Genomic DNA, 19205 nt, shown 5'->3' on the forward strand with positions numbered 1-19205 from the left:
AGGACACAAATTCCCACTGGACTTCCTCCTTGTGAGAATGCTATTGAAAAAGAAATCAATATATGGAATCAAGTTACTTTTCTGACTTTCTGACTGGTTCCAGCCATATCTGCCACAGCACCAGGGGATCTGAAGACTCTAGTTCAACAAGATATCCAAATCATGAGTTACTGTACTGACTTTATCACGTTCACATGCTGCAGGACCTTGCTAGGCTGGAAAATAAAATCATATTTATATAAAGCTCACCAAAACAAAACAAAACTTGGCAAAGAATCACTTAGAAAAAGAGACATAGAGATAAGGAACTAGAGATTAGAAAAAAACTCACCCCTATCTGACAGAAAGGATAAACTTAGACAGTAAGAAATCCCTATGGGCAGTAATCCTCCATTAGAAACAGCGGTGTGGAGAAAAACAGAAGGTCTGAAAACAGACGACAATTTCTAGTAGCAGTGAACAGCTGCTAACTAAAAGCAAGTGATTCCAAATGACATTTTCAGTATCTGTGAGCACCCCTTGTGCCACACAAGTCCTCCTGCAGGTTGCCAATATGATCTCAAGTGAGCTGCTATCTCACAGCAGGCTGGGACATGAAAAGGGTTCGAGTGCAATTCTTACAGTGCAGTCTGCTGGCTTGGGCAGTGCTGAGAGCCTCCATGGAAGAGGAAGCCAAGTCTAGGAGTCTACAGAGCAGAGCCTTGGCTGGTCACACAGGACATGGTAACCCGTGCTCAGCCCTTTCCTTCCATGGGACTTCTGGACAGGCACCAATGTTTCCCAGCTGATTTGCAGCTGGAGCTCCCGCTCGGTTTAATGGGATGTCACGTGTACAGTCACACGGAGATTTCGATATGTAGTTCTTTGGGCTAGAAAGATTTATTGAATCTATGTGAGCAAATCCCATAGTCATTCTGGATAAGGTCCAGTCTGCCAGCACGAGCGTCTGCAGAATTATGTGGATGGAGTACAGGTCTCTGCATGGGAGTCCCAGCACTGTATGCTGTTGATGGGCTATTTATGGTACTGGGGAAGGATGCAATATGAAGGCTGGCTTAACAGTAAGCTACCTCAAAATCGATTCCTCCTGTAAGTTACTTGAGGTGTGAAGGCTAAAGAGGTGAAAGGCAAAAACTGTAATGTGGACATTTTATTTTTAAATATAAAAAAGAGCCTGCAAGTGGTTTGTTGCTGTTGTTTTTTTGTTTGCTTGCTTGGTTTTTGTTTTTTGCTTTTCTCTGATGTTCTTTTATACTGCTACTTGAGGAACAACTACTCCAAGTAGAATAAAAGAAAAGATTATCTTAAGTAAAAACTCCTTCAGTATGATTACTCTAAAGAGTAAGAATTAGAAGATATAAATCTAGGAAGCTATTTAAACTCCTGAAATTCAAGTTAAACACTAGAGTACATTCAGGAAAGAAAAAAGAAAAGTAGTATTTTTAAGGAGTCAAATCCCTCCTTTAAAAAACAAAATATTCTTTGATGCCTCATTCTGCATTATAAGAATAAAAAATTAGAAACTATTAAACAATACAATATTGTATTATATTCCTCTCCTACATATACTTTTAAATGAGATGAAATCCTTTACTCTTTGCTGTGCTTTTCACTGGGAAGTTTGCAGTAATATAGGATGGAAAGGAAATGTCCCTTTCTCGGTATCTGAACACCAGACCTTCCTGTGCACTTTGGGCAGTCCTTTAACATAGAAGCAATAAGAAGTATCCACAGGAACCCACAGGGGATGTATGCAAAACAGCCAAAGTGAACAGAGAGCTGGGAGAAAGCAGCTCTCAGAACAGAGGGAGTCAGAATGAGAAGACATTATCAAACCTCTATCATTTTAAGTTGTAACCATAAGCAGAGCTCACACAAGATCATGAAAAAATGTGCTGTCTTCCAAAGGCTTACAGCAACAGCTTTCAATGAAAACTGACAGATATTTACATCAAGGGTAAAAACACTTTGGTGGCAAGTGTGTGAGATACCTTCTTGGTATATCATGACACATGACAGAAACATGGAGCATGGCAGAAGTCAGCGGCACTCCACTTGACATATGAGATGTGCTCTAATGTCAGCTAAATTTATGCCATATGCTACAAAGCATAGTGTAGTGTCTGCCTTTCCTGGAGCACAAACAACTCACTGACACTAAATGGAAAGTTCATCGGAGGATTTACATCATCCTTGACCTAACTGTGACAGCCTAGGACAGAACTACTCAGACCGCTCCGTCGGACTGGTGATGTGTGGTTTTGGGTGATGTGTGTATTTATTGTCCAAACACATTACTCCACTTTAGAAAAATTATCAGTGTAACCATTTTAGGTACTGAAACAAGACCTAATTCTGTGTTTTGGTAGGAAAAAAAAAAATCACAAACTAGAATTAAAAACAAAAATCAAGGCCAGGCAGGGCCCCAGCGCAGGCGGAGTAACTGGGTAAGCGTTGCCCACACACGTCTGACATGCAGATGTTTTTAAATGTCTCCACCCACATCCAGATGGGCACAGCAGGAATATATTATATGAAAAAATGTGTTGGGAGTTGCACAGAGAGTAGAAAAAGTATCAGAAGTGTGAAAATCCTCCCCAGCAGTGAAGTTTTGACCTGTCCCTATTTAGCACAAAAAACCCAGATATTTGCTTTGGTAACAGAAGAAAGGCAGTAGCAGACAAAAACAATAAATTAAAAAAATATATAGAATAAAATAACAATTAAAAAAAAAAAAAGGTTGAATTAAGCCTCAGACAACCCCAAAATGTCTTATTAACTTTCTCAATAAACTTTTCTCTGCTCCACCACCCTAGGATTTTATTTTTCCCAAAGACACAGAACTCTTACCCAGAAACCAGTTTAGTTTCATTAGTTTTTGGACATAGTTATTTAGTTTGGGTGTACTTGTTAAGGGAAATGAAGAGAATCAGAATTGAAGCTGGACATGGGAAACTTAATGTCTCTGTACATTTAAATTCACGCTCTGCCCGGGAGATTGATAGAACAAGAATCTGAGAGGAAAGCTTTGTGTTGCATCCCTATCTTACCAACAGGAAGGAAATGGATGAAGTGCTTATGTCGGGGGAAACTGAGATCTTATAAAACTTGCCAACATTCTGAGACAATAAAAGAGCAAAACCAGCACCAGTTTGGAAAAGGACTCAAGCAATTCAGTTTCCTTATACTCACTCTTCAGTGCTCCCAGGCATAAAAGCGAAGATATCCACATCAGCAGTATGACATGTTTATTTAGATGAGTTCACTGTAAAAGTGCTTGCCAAGTTACTTACAGGCTGTGCCAAGTACATGTCAAAGCCCAACAGACTGATCTTATAGCAACAATACTGAAGAATCAAGGTTTTTGCTGTCTCTCTCTCTCTCTTAACAGAAGTTGACTAAACAACAATATTTTTCCAGGAAATATTAGATGTCAATTTGTTTTCTTTTCCTGCTTAAACAGGAGTAGTAACAAAGACTGGTGTCAGTTTCTGAGGAAGCCCTCCCTAGCGCAGTCCTTTCACAAGGAACCAACATTTCCACTCTGCCCCACAAAGAGAAAAGAAGTTATTCAAACAACCAAGGACTTCAAAGGTCTTCAGTAAATAAAACTGCAAGTGTTGATAATGACAAAACTACTAAAAACAAACAAAAAAATCTCCAAGCTATTCTTGCAAGACCTCAAAGTACATCAGATTCAGCGTAATAGTGTGGCAACAGACACAAACAGCAGAAGCTTCTGTAGATGTATCATCTGCAAAGTGTATTGGTATCCTCCAGGTTCAAATTTTGTATTAAATAAGGAACATCACTAACAATATTGCGAAAGAAATGTATTATTTTGCAAGTGCTTTTAGTGTGTATAAAGGTACATCCTATCTAAATACGCAGTGTAATGAACACTGATGGACACCAGTGTGAAATACTATTGACAAATGTTGTCTCTTGAAGGGCAAGACTGTAAGGAACTCTTCTTCAATTACAGAGGCAGCAGATGCATTGTGTGTTGGCATGATTGGTATTGCAAGTACTCACAGCAAGGTCCAGGTCATATATTAATGCTGCTGTCACCTGCACACCATAGTTCTGCCAAACACGTTGTATTTTCCCCCCATAATGAAGCTCTTTTGCTCATCAGGCTGTGTCCTGTATTTTTGAGCTGCATGTGTTCTAGGCGTTTAACAGAACAAGTCAGAGAGAAAAAACTAATTATAATAATATATCAGTAACATACCATTAATTCAGTCTCAACTTCAGCCTGTGTAATAATGTTTACCACCCTTGGAAAAACTCAGAATGACTGATTACAAGTTATTAAGTAAGAAATTGCTTCAGAAAGTTGTTATGTTAAGTTTATTAATATCACCTTATGTGCCTCTTATACACTTGGTACACAGAGCACATTTGTACAATTACTGTGGGTGTGCAAGGACAAGAACCATAGCTGCTTCCAACTGCCCAAAGCCTTTAAGCTGATACAACAAATGTGGTAATACAGAGACAGACAGGGAGAAAAGTAGGGGAAGGACTGGATGGAACTAGGAACAACGCTGAATGACCAGCAGCTGGCTAGTACTAAAACTGGGGTGAAAAATGATGACATTCAAGCCTAAGAACTGCAATACTGCCTTCCCTCATAAATTTCTGTTCCCCAGTTACAAAGGCAGCACAAAATACTGGGATCCTATGCTGCTGTCTGGCTTTGCTTCAAGGTCATAAGGAGGCTAGGGCTCCTGATCCAGGACAGTCAATAAAGATACAACACCTCCTGACAAGGTGCTAAGCCTGGAGATGAGAAAAAGCAAAGAAGCTTCAGCTGGTTATGTGTGAAGTATTACCCATCTGCCAACCAGTTTTGTTCTGGCACTTGGAGCTTCTGACCCAATCATCAGATTCCTGGGGACATTTGTCTTAAGTGGCTGGATATCAAAAGCCTGAGACTACTTCTTCCATCAAAGAATAACCCCAATGAAGTCATGTAAATCAAGAATTTGGCAGCTGAGCAAGCCTTGTTTCTTATCTTTAATGCTTTTAACAGAGGTGGAACCTCTTCTCTAGAACTGAAATCTATAAATTGCAAATACACAATAGGGATCGCAGGAACTTAGGATTCAGATCTTTAGAATGTACCCTGTTAAAAAAAGAAATACTACTACTTAGGCATATTCACTGCATAAACTGTGAGCTTCTTAAAGAAATGAAGAGACAAGAGCAACACATACAGCAAACACACTTACACACACACGCACCATTCTCAGCAGGAGCCCATCATATATCAAATTTTCTCCTTAGCAGAGTTCATGAGATGCAACACTCGGAGAAGGAGATTATTACTAGTTTCTGTAATTTTTACATGACTAAAAGTTACAGTAAAAGAATGAGTGAATGTTATTGACCTGATATTGATATTGAGTATCAGTGGTTAAGGCAATCAGGAACTTCTGCATAGAACAGAAAGTGAGTTATCTACGATCCAGCTGGTTGTCCTTGCAGATACTTTGAAAGAAAACTGATGCATAGAGATGAAAAATAACCGAAAAGCATCCACTTCATGTGCAAAAGCAACTCAGATCTCCACCATGAACATACCTGGCATATTCCACTGATGCACATATCCAGGGATTCCATATTGCAACGAGTACCATCTAGTACTTTTGGGGCAAGCTCCACAATCAAGTTCTTTCCCAGAGCTTGACACTTCAGGGCACATGGTGCAGTAGGGTCATTGTACACGGGGATCCACTCATAAAAATGCCCCTGGTACTTGACATCATTGTAGGCTGAACATTGTTGTGCTCTGAAGTCACCAACATCTGAAGGGCAGTCCTGAAAACAAACCAAAGGAACTAATTTATACAAATAGGCAGCCCTTTGCATTTGTAGTAGTTATCTGAAGAATTATGCTGAATCTGTTAAGGTAGGCTTGGTTCAAGAACTGATCTGCTATGACAAATATGTTACAGTGTTCTACCGCATGTATTAATACAATTTATGTTGCTTAATCCATTCCTTGCAGTACAGGTAATAGAATATTGCCCATATTCCAGTATTAGCACAACTGATAAGTGAGAGTAATTAAAAATGCTACTTTTATGACACTGTGTGACACATTCAATTTTAAAATCTGGTTCTGTAGTAAGAATTACCTTCTATAGGAAGCTATGCCTTTTAAGTGACTGTTGTGAGATAACTGATATTTAATATTTTTCTTCCCAATAGCTTTCTCCACTTAAGGATTTCAAAGCATTCTGCACTCATTCATCAGTTCATACACCTGAGTAGTGACAGATGTATAATGCTGATACTTACACACTAAGAAATGAAAATGTGTCTGATCAATTGTTCACTATTCCTCAAAAATGGGGCAGGAGAGTTAGGAAGAGACATCAGTGCCTCTTCCTTTAGTACAGTTACAAAAATTTTTTTTACCCTAAGGGAAAATTCATATCTTATTTTGTTGAAATAAAATAGAATTTACATTGGTGTTGATCTAAAGAGATAGTTCTAGAATTTATTCCACACACAGCCTCAGCAAATATAGATGAAACACTAAATACAACAAATGCTTCTTTGACAATATTTGAAATGAAATATTCTAAGACATTTCTTCTGTTTAAAGCATTGCACACAAGGACATTAATATTAAGCTACAGCAACAGGAAAGAAGATGAATACTGATTTGTTCAAAAATAACTTCACCAAAGTACCGACAAAGGAGTTGGCATGTCAAACAATCTCTCACTCTCATTTAAAAGTATGTCCAGTGTCAAACAGTCCATATGCCAGACCAAGAATTTCAACCCATACAAGCCAGCTGTGAGGCTGATTTTAACAAAGACTGGTTTCCATTGGATATAAGGCTGAAAGCTTTGTGATGTGTTCCCTGAAAAAAAAACTAACAAAGGGCAAGTGCATCACTACTGTTGGAAACATACACGAGAAAAGCACAAATTTCTTTCCAGTGCCCTCAATAATACTGTCCTGACACATTTTTGCTCCTGAGTCTGGGTGGGTTGGTAGTGCATTAGCTTAATACCTTGCCAGTACCTTAGATTTATTTTTTTCTTTCATCGTAGGAAACAGAAATATCTCTGGCTTTTTTTTTTTTGTAGACTGCAAGAAACTTCTAAGATCAGTGGTGCTCTTGTTGAGCAACACATGGGGCTTCTGCAACGTGCAGTGCTTTGCAGCACTGTCCAATAATACACGTTAGAGTAAAAATAAGTCAAAGTTATGTAATATATTTTGTTTTATTTTTAATCTGTGATAATTTTAGTTTGAGTCAATAAAATGAAGTAAGACAAGGAAAAAATGCAGTTACCGTAAATCTTCAGGTATTTTATAGAGATAAAACCCCACAAGAGAGCACTTCAGAAAAAGTCAAGTAAGTACTGTTAAAAATCACCCCTATTTACTATAACTTCAAAGAAAGCCACCACATTTGCATGGGTGTAAATGAGAGCAGAAATTGGCACTGACTTATCTGTCACTTCCCATTTACCACAACAGAAAGTCTAAAAAGCAGAGGGGACATCAGAGTTTATATGGATACCATATGGTTTTCCCTTCCACCAGTGGAAATAAAGGAGCAGCTACCGATAAAAATAGTTGATGTTAGATTCAAGCAAAGCTAGAAGCAACATTTTGAAGTAGTGTTATTCAACCACGACACAGAGCTAGATTTTCATCACAAAGAACTGAAGCACTATCTGTAAAACAGGCAGCAACATCTCTAGGCTGGGCTTTGACAGGCTGTTGTTACAACTCATTATCACAAGGTGTTGTTGCAGTGCCAAGACACAAACACTGCAGAGTCAGGATGTCGATCCATGGTTACCCTGTGTTTCTCATTGGTTCAGCACAGTGCAGCTCCTTCCTTCCACTCGCTTCCTGACTGCTTGAGAACAAGTGAGTTCTCATCTCCCTCTTCGGCTTTGGCATTTTCAAAGCACAGAAAGCAATTGTGGCGCTCCATTCACATGCCAGCCCCACCTGCTTTACATTCGAGCTGTGTTCAAAAGCAGGAGAATAAAAAGAGCATCACAGAGAGATATCAAAGGGCTGAAATTATCATTTACATTAGAGTTAGGATAGTATGGTTAGGTTGTGGTTGAACTTGATGATCTTTAAGGTCTTTTCCAACCTGAGCAATTCTGTGATTCTGTATCAGAATTTGGGTAGCAACATGTTCAGATGCCTGTTTTCCTTGCAACAATATCTACTTGTATAAAGAAAAGAGTTTATGGTCTAAGCAGCAAGACAGGTGCAAAAATGAAAGTAATCAAGACAAGAGGTCTCAGAAACTTCAGACTGGAATAGATAAGAAAAGTAAGAAGGAGATTAAAAGGAAGGAAGGAAAAGTGAAGGCAAGGTGTGGGAGAGGCAGGCAAGGGAGAGACATGAGAAGTGGCAAGACCATCATCAGCCCACAGTACATGGGCCCTAATCCTTCCCCACTCTGTCCTTTTGGTTTTAATCTATTTCAGATATCAATTCAATTCCTTTGTTCCCTTTATCCCATCAATATTCCACACTTTTTTCTTTCTCTGTTTGCTAAATATTTTTGCTACTAATTAGAGATTTTCTAATTTCAGCAATAGTTTTTTTGCCTTATGCTGAATCCATTGAACCATACTGGAGAACTGGTAGGTTCACACACCACACAAGGATCTGAACACGCACCAATGATGCCTAATACCTCAGAATGCTGGCAAAATAATCATATACAGATTTTGTCATGGAATTCAATCTATTTATGACGAGTTACATAACATATTATTAGGCAGATCTGAAAAAGATGCTTCAGACATGACTACTGTGAAGGTTAAAAAATATACATGTGTGTTTATGCACTCCCATTCTTTTTGTGACAGAAGATTAAAACTACTGCAGTCAACGGCTGGCTTCCTATGAAATGTATTGGTTAAGTTTTGGCAGTCACTTACTCTTAGACTTTGAAAACCAAGCTAACCTGGGAAATCTGTATCTTTGTAGGCTACGTTCGTGTACAAAACATGAAGGTTGTATCAGACCATGTGATTCCTGCCAACAATTACGCTGCTGAAAAAAAAAAAAAAAGCACAAAAAGGCAGCAAGAAAATTCCCAGTAAAAATGATGACACCAAAGAAAGTCTGGTCCTTTGTCTAGGTTGGTTCTTTGAATCTCGTTTTGTTGAAACCGAGCCAGAAGCGATGAAGTCATTGTTTTGTTTTCTTTTTGAAATTAGCTGCAGGTTCTATGTCATTCACAGGCAATTTTCAGGCCACTTCTGAGTAAAATCAAGATACCTGAATAAGAAACCCTAGCCAGGAGAGTTAAGGGTACATCAGCATTATGAAAATAAAAAATAAATGAGTAGATTAGACAGAAACTATGTAACTCAAGATGAAATATTGTAGGAACAGAGCAGACACAGTTCAGCCAAGATTTTTTGGTTGGGATAGGTGATCTGGTTAATGAGTGGATGCTGGGTCAGTAATATGATGAATATACTGAACAGGTGTAAGCATTATTTGTGTATAATAAAAGGTTATATTGGAATGAAACGTGAGAAAATCTGCAACAAAACAGTGATTTTTTTTTTTTAACTGTAGGAGAGTCATTCTGGCTTACGTGGAAGTGACTTTCTGGCACATAAAAATGCAAAATTTATGGGGAAATGGCCCAAATAATTTGTTCTATGAATAAGACCCTAAAGGATTGTCTTAAGCACTTCCATATAGTGTACATCACAGCATTAGAATGCAACGGTATACACAAAAATGGAAATATAAAAAAAAATGGTTTAAGAAAGACTGAAAATCTCACTGAACAGCATACAATGAATAGTTCATAGTTTATTTCTCTGAAGTTTCCGTAAGAAAAGTTGAAAGCAGACATGCAGCTTCAAGAAATCCTGCACCCGACACACCATTTACAACAGAAAGATAAGCAAGCTAAACACAAGCCTTAATAATCTCAGCAATTATTTCGTTGCTAAGACTCTGAATTAATTTTTTGATTGAAATATCACTAATATTATTCTGGAACTATGCTTGAGTTCAATGAACTTACTACTATTCTATTACAAATCCAGATGAAACCAATTTTCTGGTGAAATGATTCTTGCTCTTTTCATTAGAATGACACACGCATTAAGTTGTGCTTCATTTGTACTCCTCAATATAGATGTTAGTGGTGTAATGTATCATGTAGCAAAATTACATTTGCAGACAATTTTACACAGTGTATATATACTGGATGTCTCCTGTGGTTATCAATATTTCCTAATAATATGGAAAGAAGCGAGTTTAAACTCTTAATTTTCAGACTAAAGTTTTACTCTTAAAGCAAGAAGCATTCATTAGAAATGATGCTTTGGGGAAAATTATATCATTTGAAACAGAACAGGTCTAGCCCTAGGTTGGTGTTAGGTGTAAGCTCCCATTTCAAGGTTAAATCAGGTCTAATACTCAGTTTGAATTCGGTGAGGCCAAATTCAAAGATCAACTTTCCACTGTACTAACAGTGGAAATCTCATGAAATTTATTTTTCTCATGAGTTCTCCATTATCTGACCTATAATCTAGGAAAAACAGTTCCTGAGAGATTCTGGCTCTATCTGAACTAAAATGGAAACCCGATCCCTCTCAGACATGCCCCAAAAGCAGAACTGTAAATGCAGCTTCCTGTCTGGAAATTAACATTTGAATCATCATAAATTCAAACAGATTCTCATACAAGATGCTAGCCACTTATCGCTTTAAAATAAGCCCTAAAGTTATAAAACAGGTCCCAGTGACTTCAGAAAAACCCCCTTGGAGTTCAGAAAGGATATGGTAATCATCTTAATTTTCTCTATGATGACGCATACGAGTGCCTTCATTCTCACCATAGATTTTTTACTGTATAATCCTGAAAGCAACCAGTGTCTGCAACTGCTCAAATGTATCCTAAAAGCATGCAGGCCTCTGCTTATAGCAGAAGTTATGGACAAATGGATCTCATCTTTCTGCTTTTTCTGCACACTACATGGCTTTCTGTTCCTTTCGCAGGAGGACCAAGGGATGTGCTACGTTGAATTTGTACAGTTGCACGGGAAGCCGTAATGCACAGCATCAAGCAGAGATGTACTACTGTATAGAAAGCAAATGATATATTTAGCAAACATTTAGACAGTGCCTGTTTGTTTACTGCTTACATACTGACTGGCTTATCTAGCTTATCACGTGGCTTTACAAGATTAAGAGTCTTCCATGCACTGCACTGTTATTTCTGAGGTAAAGGCACTGTGCACTGAAGTTCTCAAAGGGCAGATGGCAGAGTTTGTCTCTAGGATCTGGCTTCTCCATGCAGTTGGCCAGAATTATTAATCACTTCCACTAATTTCTGCGGAAACTCAGGCTGTGGGCTGCTGAGGTGGAAAATCCATCCAACACCAAAGAATGGAGTTAGAACAGTTTGAGGTGCTAGCAAGCTTTGCTCCTGAGGAGGAGTGCAGAAGCCAGCTGAGGTGTGGCATACTTCAAAAGTGAAGATGGCCAGTTGTCCCAGGAGACGCCACAGTTCAACATATGCACTGAGCCAGCTCCAGGCCTCCTCAGGAGCACACGTCATACTTCCTGGCTGCTGCCCCTGGTGGAAATCGCGAGGCTGGCAGCAACATGACCATCATCTGCTCTTGCCTGGGTATAAGTGAGCTCAAGGGAACAGCAGGGCTCACCTTTTTAGGGGTGTTTGTGTGACAAGTGCTGCCTTTCTCCCAAATCCAGAAGCAAATGAACCAACTGCACTACAGAAAAGCAGATAAGATGCTTTTGCTTTGCTCATCTTCCCTCTTTCCTGGAATGGGACTGTAAAGACACCATATTGTATTCTCGGGTAACCCATGCCAGAGGTGCCTGCAGATCATAAACCAATGCATTATGAATCACTGTGTTGGTACACGAGTCTGCTATCGGTGGTATCACAAAATCCTGCACACCTTGAGCAGACTACAACATCTGGGGTGAGCGAAGGCAGCTGTTTAAACAGCATAAAGCATCACTGCAAATCAGTGGAGCACAAGTCATGAAGTATGCCATATGTGACTGGTTTTCATAAAATATGTCTGTAAAAATAAAGTTTGATTGCATCATAGTAACAGCAACTGCTTTTTCAAATTTCCAGCTTCATATTCAGCCACAGAAACGGTCTGTGCCAGTGTACTAAATATATGCATTTTATACATAGAAATATAAAGATCTAGGCTTAGGCAAATGTAAGGAGGTAATGCAAGTAGTAATTATGCAATTTAAGATTTGAAAGCAACACCCTCTTTGCTCACATAATGAATGCTGTTGTATCATTAACAATCAAAAACGTTCAAGAGCCCAGCTTAATGCTTCACCTCAGACAGAACCTCGGGAAAGACACTTGCTACTGTAAGATGTGAGCTGATTTGTCAGTACTCCAAAGTGTGTAATTTTCCTAACAAATGATATAAAGTGTTCTGAATCACAACTGGCGCTACGATTTGCAAAGAAAATGTCTATTTAGAAACCTAAATTTCAAACCTCCTGCAGATATGCAGAGTGAAATCTTTAAAATTGGTAATGATGATCAAAAGAAAGTCATCCACCGTAAGATTTTAAATAACAAACAGCACTTTTTAAACTGTAGCAAATCATCTGAATAAGTAAAAGAAGCTATAAAAAAGGATTAAATGCCATACTCACATTACTACTGCAGGTTTTGTATCGAATATTCCGACCTTCACAGTTCCTGAAAAACAGAGTAAAAGTGGTTACACAGCAGTACAGCACAACACAATCCTGAACATTTTACAGCCAGTTATTCTCTTGAAAATTTGACTTATTACTACCACCGTACCTTAATCTGGATTCAAAATACAAGGTCTGAATACAAAGAGGATCTGGGGACTCAAGTGGTTGCACTATCTCCTCAGCAAAGAACATATAACTTCCTCTGTGAGCCCAATTTACTAGATATCTTATGAAAAAAACACCTGAAGCCACATCAGTAGAATTCATAATTTAAGTCCCTCAGACTGCCTGCATTCCTAAGGTACCCAGCAAATATCATTTGTAAAATCTAGGCAGTCCAGCTTCTTTGCAACAATTATTATCACTAGGTGAAATAAGAGGTATATAATAAAGTCACAATTATTTATTGTTCTTTCATATAAATACTGAGGTGCGTGGGTTTCACACCTCTTTAGCAAAGAGTTTGCCAGACTTCAGGATAATCGACTGGTAGTTCTGCACAGGGCAAGGCATTCCAGTTCTAAATGCAAATGGCAAAACTGAGCCTCTGAAACAACTGAAAACACACTCTTCATGACTTGATAGGAAATAATATTTAATGATGCCTCCAAAATCAGAAATGATGTTTTTGAAGAATCCCTTCAAAATGGAAAATGTCTGTCTTACACTGATGAGAAACGAATGAGCAGCTGGTCATTTACAACTCCTGGACGACGTTTTTCGCTTTTGTGTGGAAATTAATTGCAATTATTGAAAAGTTTTTTAAATTTGAGAAATTGAAAAACACAGTTTTAAAAGAAAAGTGTAACGGATGCCTGGAGCAAGCGCTCAACCAGCTCAGCTGAAAGTACAGCTCTCCAAGCTCAAGATATTACGTGTCTCAGATTTCCAATTTTTGCAAGAATGATCATATCACAATATGCAAGTAAAGAAGGTTTATGACACATACAAATGTGAAAACTTTGTTTCACAATCACACATTTCCTGGACATTACAACAACAGTAAAGCACAGAAAAAAAACTTTTAAAATACACATTAGTCAAGGTATGGAAAACACATGTTTTTTCACAGGGGAACACATTAAAAATATTAATAAAACCACAGTGGAATTTATATTGCTACAATTTATTGACCTCATTTCAGTCACCAACACGCTAGCAGAATCTCATGGCTTCTTGCTGGAAATAGTAATATTTTCAAAATCTCTGCATTCTGCACTAAAAGAAACAGGCAGCGTTTTATTCAGTAATCTTTAAAACATGCATTTCATACAAACTGCAGATCACACTGTAAGCCTTCTTTAAGAGAAGCTGACTTCCTGGATGAAATCACATTTAACTTGAAAAAAATCTCAACAAAATAGAAATGCGATCAGCAGTTTTAACAAACTGTTTAGGAATAATTCAAATAACGTGAGCAAATATGTATGCCAGCACAGATGCTTCTAAGCTGGTTGGGATCTCATTTTGCCTCTTGCATTACTCACACTTTTGGGATCATAGTAACAAGTCCTATACTAGTTCAGTTTTACTACTGAGGTAAATGCTGTTCTCTTCAAGGTACACTGAGGATTTCCCAAGAAATCCATCAGAACCACTGAATTGAAAGAACCAGCAAAGGAAAAGACATCCTTACAGAAAGCAGCAATTGATGCATCCATATATAGGGTAAGTCAGTTGTTTTTTTACTACAGGGACGAGATGGAAGATCCTGCACGTGAACATTACTTCAGATCCAGTTTCTATGCAGGTAATCCAGAATTTGCTTTACATTATGCATGTAGAGATTCCTCTTAATACTTGGCTATAATAAATAAGTCACTCTTGCTATTTCATTAGCGCATTTAATAATATACTTAAGATCTATCAGAGTTGAGGGCTAAGATATTTATCTAATATAATACAGAAACATATTAAAATAGAATTTGTTGAATTGTAGAATCACAGAATCATTAAGGCTGGAAAAGACCACTAAGATCCCCAAGTCCAACCCCTGCACATCCCCACCATGCCCACTGCCCACGTTCCTCAGTGCCACATTCCCATGGTTCTGGAACACCTCCAGGGATGGCGACCCCACCACCTCCCTGGGCAGCTGTGCCAGCACATCAAAACTCCTTCTGAGAAGAAATTTTTCCTAATATCCAAACACTTGACCGTTGCATTACATTAAGTTCCAGAAAGAGAAGAAGCAGTGCTTTTCCATGAACACAGAAGACAGAGAATTATGGCACAGCTGCAGAAGAATAAATATACACAAGCATGTAGCTAACCTGCCATTTAAACATCTCCTCAGTGAGTAGGAGGCTCCCCCACCGCAGGTCCGTGAGCAATCACTCCAGGCTCCCCAGGCATCCCAGGAGCCATCCTTATCTTCATCAGAGCGGGTGATTCTGGAGGTCTGAACAAAATGGAGGTTGGAGAGGAGAAAGAAACTTTAATTGACTTGCTACACATTTTACTTCTTGACATTAATAGCAGATTATGTTACTCTGCTGTTTATTGACAATGTCTCAATTTACTATTTTAATATACAATAATTACATGGAAAAGGAAGCAGTGCTTGAAAAGACAGTGTATTTGATTAATTTCCTTCTGCCCAAACATTGTAGCCTCCAAATGTTTGGTAATTCCCAACATACAGACATCCAGCACAGATTTTTCACAAAGTATAGCCCCAGAAGTGCAGGTAGGGAAGCAAACCAAGAATGTAGCTTCATGGCAAAATGTCTTACTAACTTGAAAGATATCAAAAAAGAAGACTTCAAATGATTTGTAGGCTACAGCAATTAATCAGTGATTTCAGCTTCTCACACAGGCTTCAAAAAGATATTATTTCCAGACAGCACAAATGTAAGAATAATTTCAGACCAAAAGGAAAATAATCTGCTAAAAACCCCTAAAAAACTCATTTTTTCACTTGCATTGTATCTAGTTGAAAAAACCTGACATTTGCCAGAGAAAATTATCTAAACGTTTTAGAAAAACAGGTTTTTAACGTAATAATTCAATACTGAAAAGCAATGTGATTCAATAATGTTCTGGTTTAGGAGAGTACTGCTTTTAATTTTATAAAATTCTTTCATTAAGAAAGCATAGGAAAATCGAGCTCAGACTTTAACCAACTATTTCTTTCTGACTTCCCTACAATTGTTCAGCAAGCATTCCACTTAAGTGCTATTTCTATTCTTCCATCCACACAACCCTTACAAGTTCTCTCGTGGAAAAAAAAGTGCAGATTTTTGTAACAGTGTCAAATATAATTCCTTGAGAGCTGTCAGGCATGTATGATTGGTGCGTTACACAGAAATTAAGATTACAACCCTAAACTAAACCCATCAAACAGAGATATAACTGATCCTTCTGATCATCACGGCAATAACATTTTCACATCAGCTACTCCAAATGCAACAATGTGGCTGATATTAATGTCCTTAGGAATGAGAGCTGTACTGTGGATAGAAATAATACAGTGACAGCAATTTATGCCAAGTACCAGAGAATATTTACCAATGTTTACCATGCACCAGCATAACAGCAAATGGGAGAGCATAAAGGGTTCAGCCAAGCTTTACTGAAACAACTATTTCTACAGCCAGCAGTTCATTCCCATCGACTTCAGCAGGCATCCAATCAGACCTCAGCAAGAGAAACAAAAGCGTTACATCCACAATTCTGTTTTATTTTTGACTCCGTAGAAGGGCAAAACTTCTGAAGTCTTGCAGAATCTTCATTCCCTCTTCCCAAAACACAAATGCACAGATACACCAGCCAGAGGGCTGTCAGTCAGCAAACAACACAAAGAAGAGAAAGAAAAACATTACTAACTAAATTACATAGAAGTAAGCATTCAAGTCTTCACAGATGCCAAATAAAAATAAATGAAAATCTTTTCACTCTTTTAAACATGTGTGACTAAATCCAAAGAAATGCAAGACATTTGTATGCATCCCAACACTAAACCAGATGAACATATTTTAGTAATCCGTAGTTTTTTCAAAGAAAACTTAAGTAAGCTCATGAGAGAAGACTCAGTCCTATTTTCTTCCAGAAAGCCTCACAAAAGTAATTTGAAAGGAAGTAAGGGATGTATAATTTGAATCTTATGGTGCAAGAAAAAGTAAGTAATACATAACTCTCCTTTAAATTTCAAGAGCACCAATAAAGTCAGCTCATCTTCAGCCACAAAGAAACTTGACTCGGACAAAAGTCTAATAACTCAAAGTGAAAACAGCAAACAATAAAAACAAAGCTGTTTTCACAATGGCACCACACAAGGAACATGATTCAATACGGTGCTGCGGAGACAAAGGGATTTTCTTCTAAATATAACAATAAAAATAATCATGTGCCACAGGAATTGAGCATACTGGTCTGTTTGGGGGTCAGCTGTCACCCAGGCTGCAATCGCTCTGCGGTCAGAGGCTTAGTACTAAACAAGTGCCTTTTTAGAAACCCAAATGGCACAAAGTTAAATTTAGCCACATTTAAACATAACCAAGGACTACTCGAACAAATCTCGAAGGGATTAATAATGGTGTAACTGCAGTACTCCCTGTAGCTGGACTGTTAGTAGAAAAAGACAACCATTTGTAAATTTTTCCATCCTTTCCTCAAAACACCAAAGCTTGTCAAAGAATTTTTGCACAGCAAACTTCAGGGACTGGTCTAAACACTCCTTAACTTTCTTGCTCCCCTAAGTTCTCAAATTTTAAAAAACCTTACTTTGCTTTAAAAGTTTACTTAGGCCAATCTACTTCCAGAAATGATAGAGCCCTGCTCTACAGAGATCCCTCAGGAATTTTTGCACTGGCGTTGGGCTTACTTTACATCAGAAGCCAACTCTGAAATGTCTGACACTGAAAATGGAACCAATCGCCTCCAACCTTGAGCAAAAAGAGCTCAGCACTTCCCAACAAATCACTCAGCACATGAAAATAAGTCACAGGATGAACAACTCACTTCTTTAATTTTGCACTCGTAAATTTTAAAGTTTGTCCTCTGTACTCCCAAGGAAAATGATTGAGTTTTAGTATGTTAAGAACTGATTAAACTTACAATATTAAAATAACAATACATGTCACTCTCTTTTAGAATAGCAAGTTTCTTTGGACAAAGCAGTGACAATGCCTAAAATAATTCCAACTTCATCATTGTATTAAAGCCATCCATGATATTAACAGACAGAATGTCATCTAGAGCCCTAAACAATGTCCAGTTGTTCACTTACCAAATTGCTTTGATAAAAGCCATTGTTCTGAACTGTATCTAATTAAAAAGCTGTAAATACTAGAATGATCAAAGCAGAAGTTTATGCCAACAAAGCCCTCTTCAGAATCATTGACTAATTCAGTGTCCACAGTGTTGATTTAAACTCCAGCTAGTTCAAACTACTTGTCCCATGGGAAAGAGTTAAAAGCAGCTTGCACGCCTTAGTAATTTACTAGCAAAATAATACTGATTTACTAGCTGTCTGGTTTCATAAACCCTGCATATTACATTTGTCTACACCATGGTACCAAGCTGAAGTAAAATAAAGAAAAGATCACCACCATCGTGATTTAAACTAACAAAACCTTGGAAACTCATTTAGAAATTAAATCAAGAACTAATTGCAATTGGGTACAAAAGGGTTTTGTTGTACTTCAGGACTGAATTCATGTCTTGCTTTTTAACTCCAATTTTTCATGTTGTTTTAATTCTAACATGCCTCAATTGTGATCCTTTGCTACGTGTTTTTAGTTTAGAGGCTTAGTTTTCTAACAGATGCAGTACTACATATCCATTATGTTTATTGCTTACATGCTTCACTGTGAAAGTATGCATGTTCCTATACATGCATGTGCACATGTGCACCTGTGACATAACATGATGAAATGAAGCCACCAGTGCTTTAGTAAATCCAGACAAAATAACTTTAAAAAGCCATAAACATAGCTTTAGGGAAAGCTTAGATGATTTGTTGCTCTTTAAGTAGAACTAGATGGCAAAAGGCACCATGCTTCTACTTGATCCAGCCACACTAGCTGGAGTTGTATCCATTCCAAAAGCATCAAACATAGGGTTACCATACAAGCATATAAGGCAAGTGTATTCAGAACTCATACAATGTTCTCTGCAGAAATGATTCCAGCATTTATGATAGTTTCAAAATATTCCATCTCAAACTACACATCCAATATTTAATTAATTCTCACAGTAATAAAAGGCTAAGTCGTGACACCACACGAAGGTCTTGAATTGCATGAATTAGGGGATGGGGGATAATAAACTACAAGTTTTGAGGCATTTCATGACATCGGCTGAGTCTCAAAGACTAGGATGACAGTATGCCAAGGTTTCCTCAAGGCCTGAGGCCCAGCAATGTGCAATCTGAGCTTCTGCTGACAACCCTTAACTGACAGAGACAGCCTTGTTCATGGAGAGTTCTTACTGAAAGTGTGGCACTGGAAGATTTGGAGG

The 19205-nt window shown here is 38.1% G+C and overlaps 1 protein-coding gene across 1 annotated transcript in view; it reads right to left on the reverse strand.

Moving 5' to 3' along the window:
• Positions 1-19205, reverse strand: part of ADAMTSL3 (ADAMTS like 3) — a gene marked incomplete at both ends in the record, with an annotated part of 174629 nt that overhangs the window by 80999 nt on the left and 74425 nt on the right. Inside the window, 3 exons of the mRNA XM_079540837.1 lie at positions 5590-5826; positions 12696-12741; positions 15017-15144. Coding sequence (XP_079396963.1) covers positions 5590-5826; positions 12696-12741; positions 15017-15144 — 411 coding nt within the window. The remainder of the gene's footprint in view (positions 1-5589; positions 5827-12695; positions 12742-15016; positions 15145-19205) is intronic.

Source organism: Tetrao urogallus (assembly GCF_951394365.1).
Source record: "Tetrao urogallus genome assembly, chromosome: 11".
Lineage (NCBI taxonomy): Eukaryota > Metazoa > Chordata > Aves > Galliformes > Phasianidae > Tetrao > Tetrao urogallus.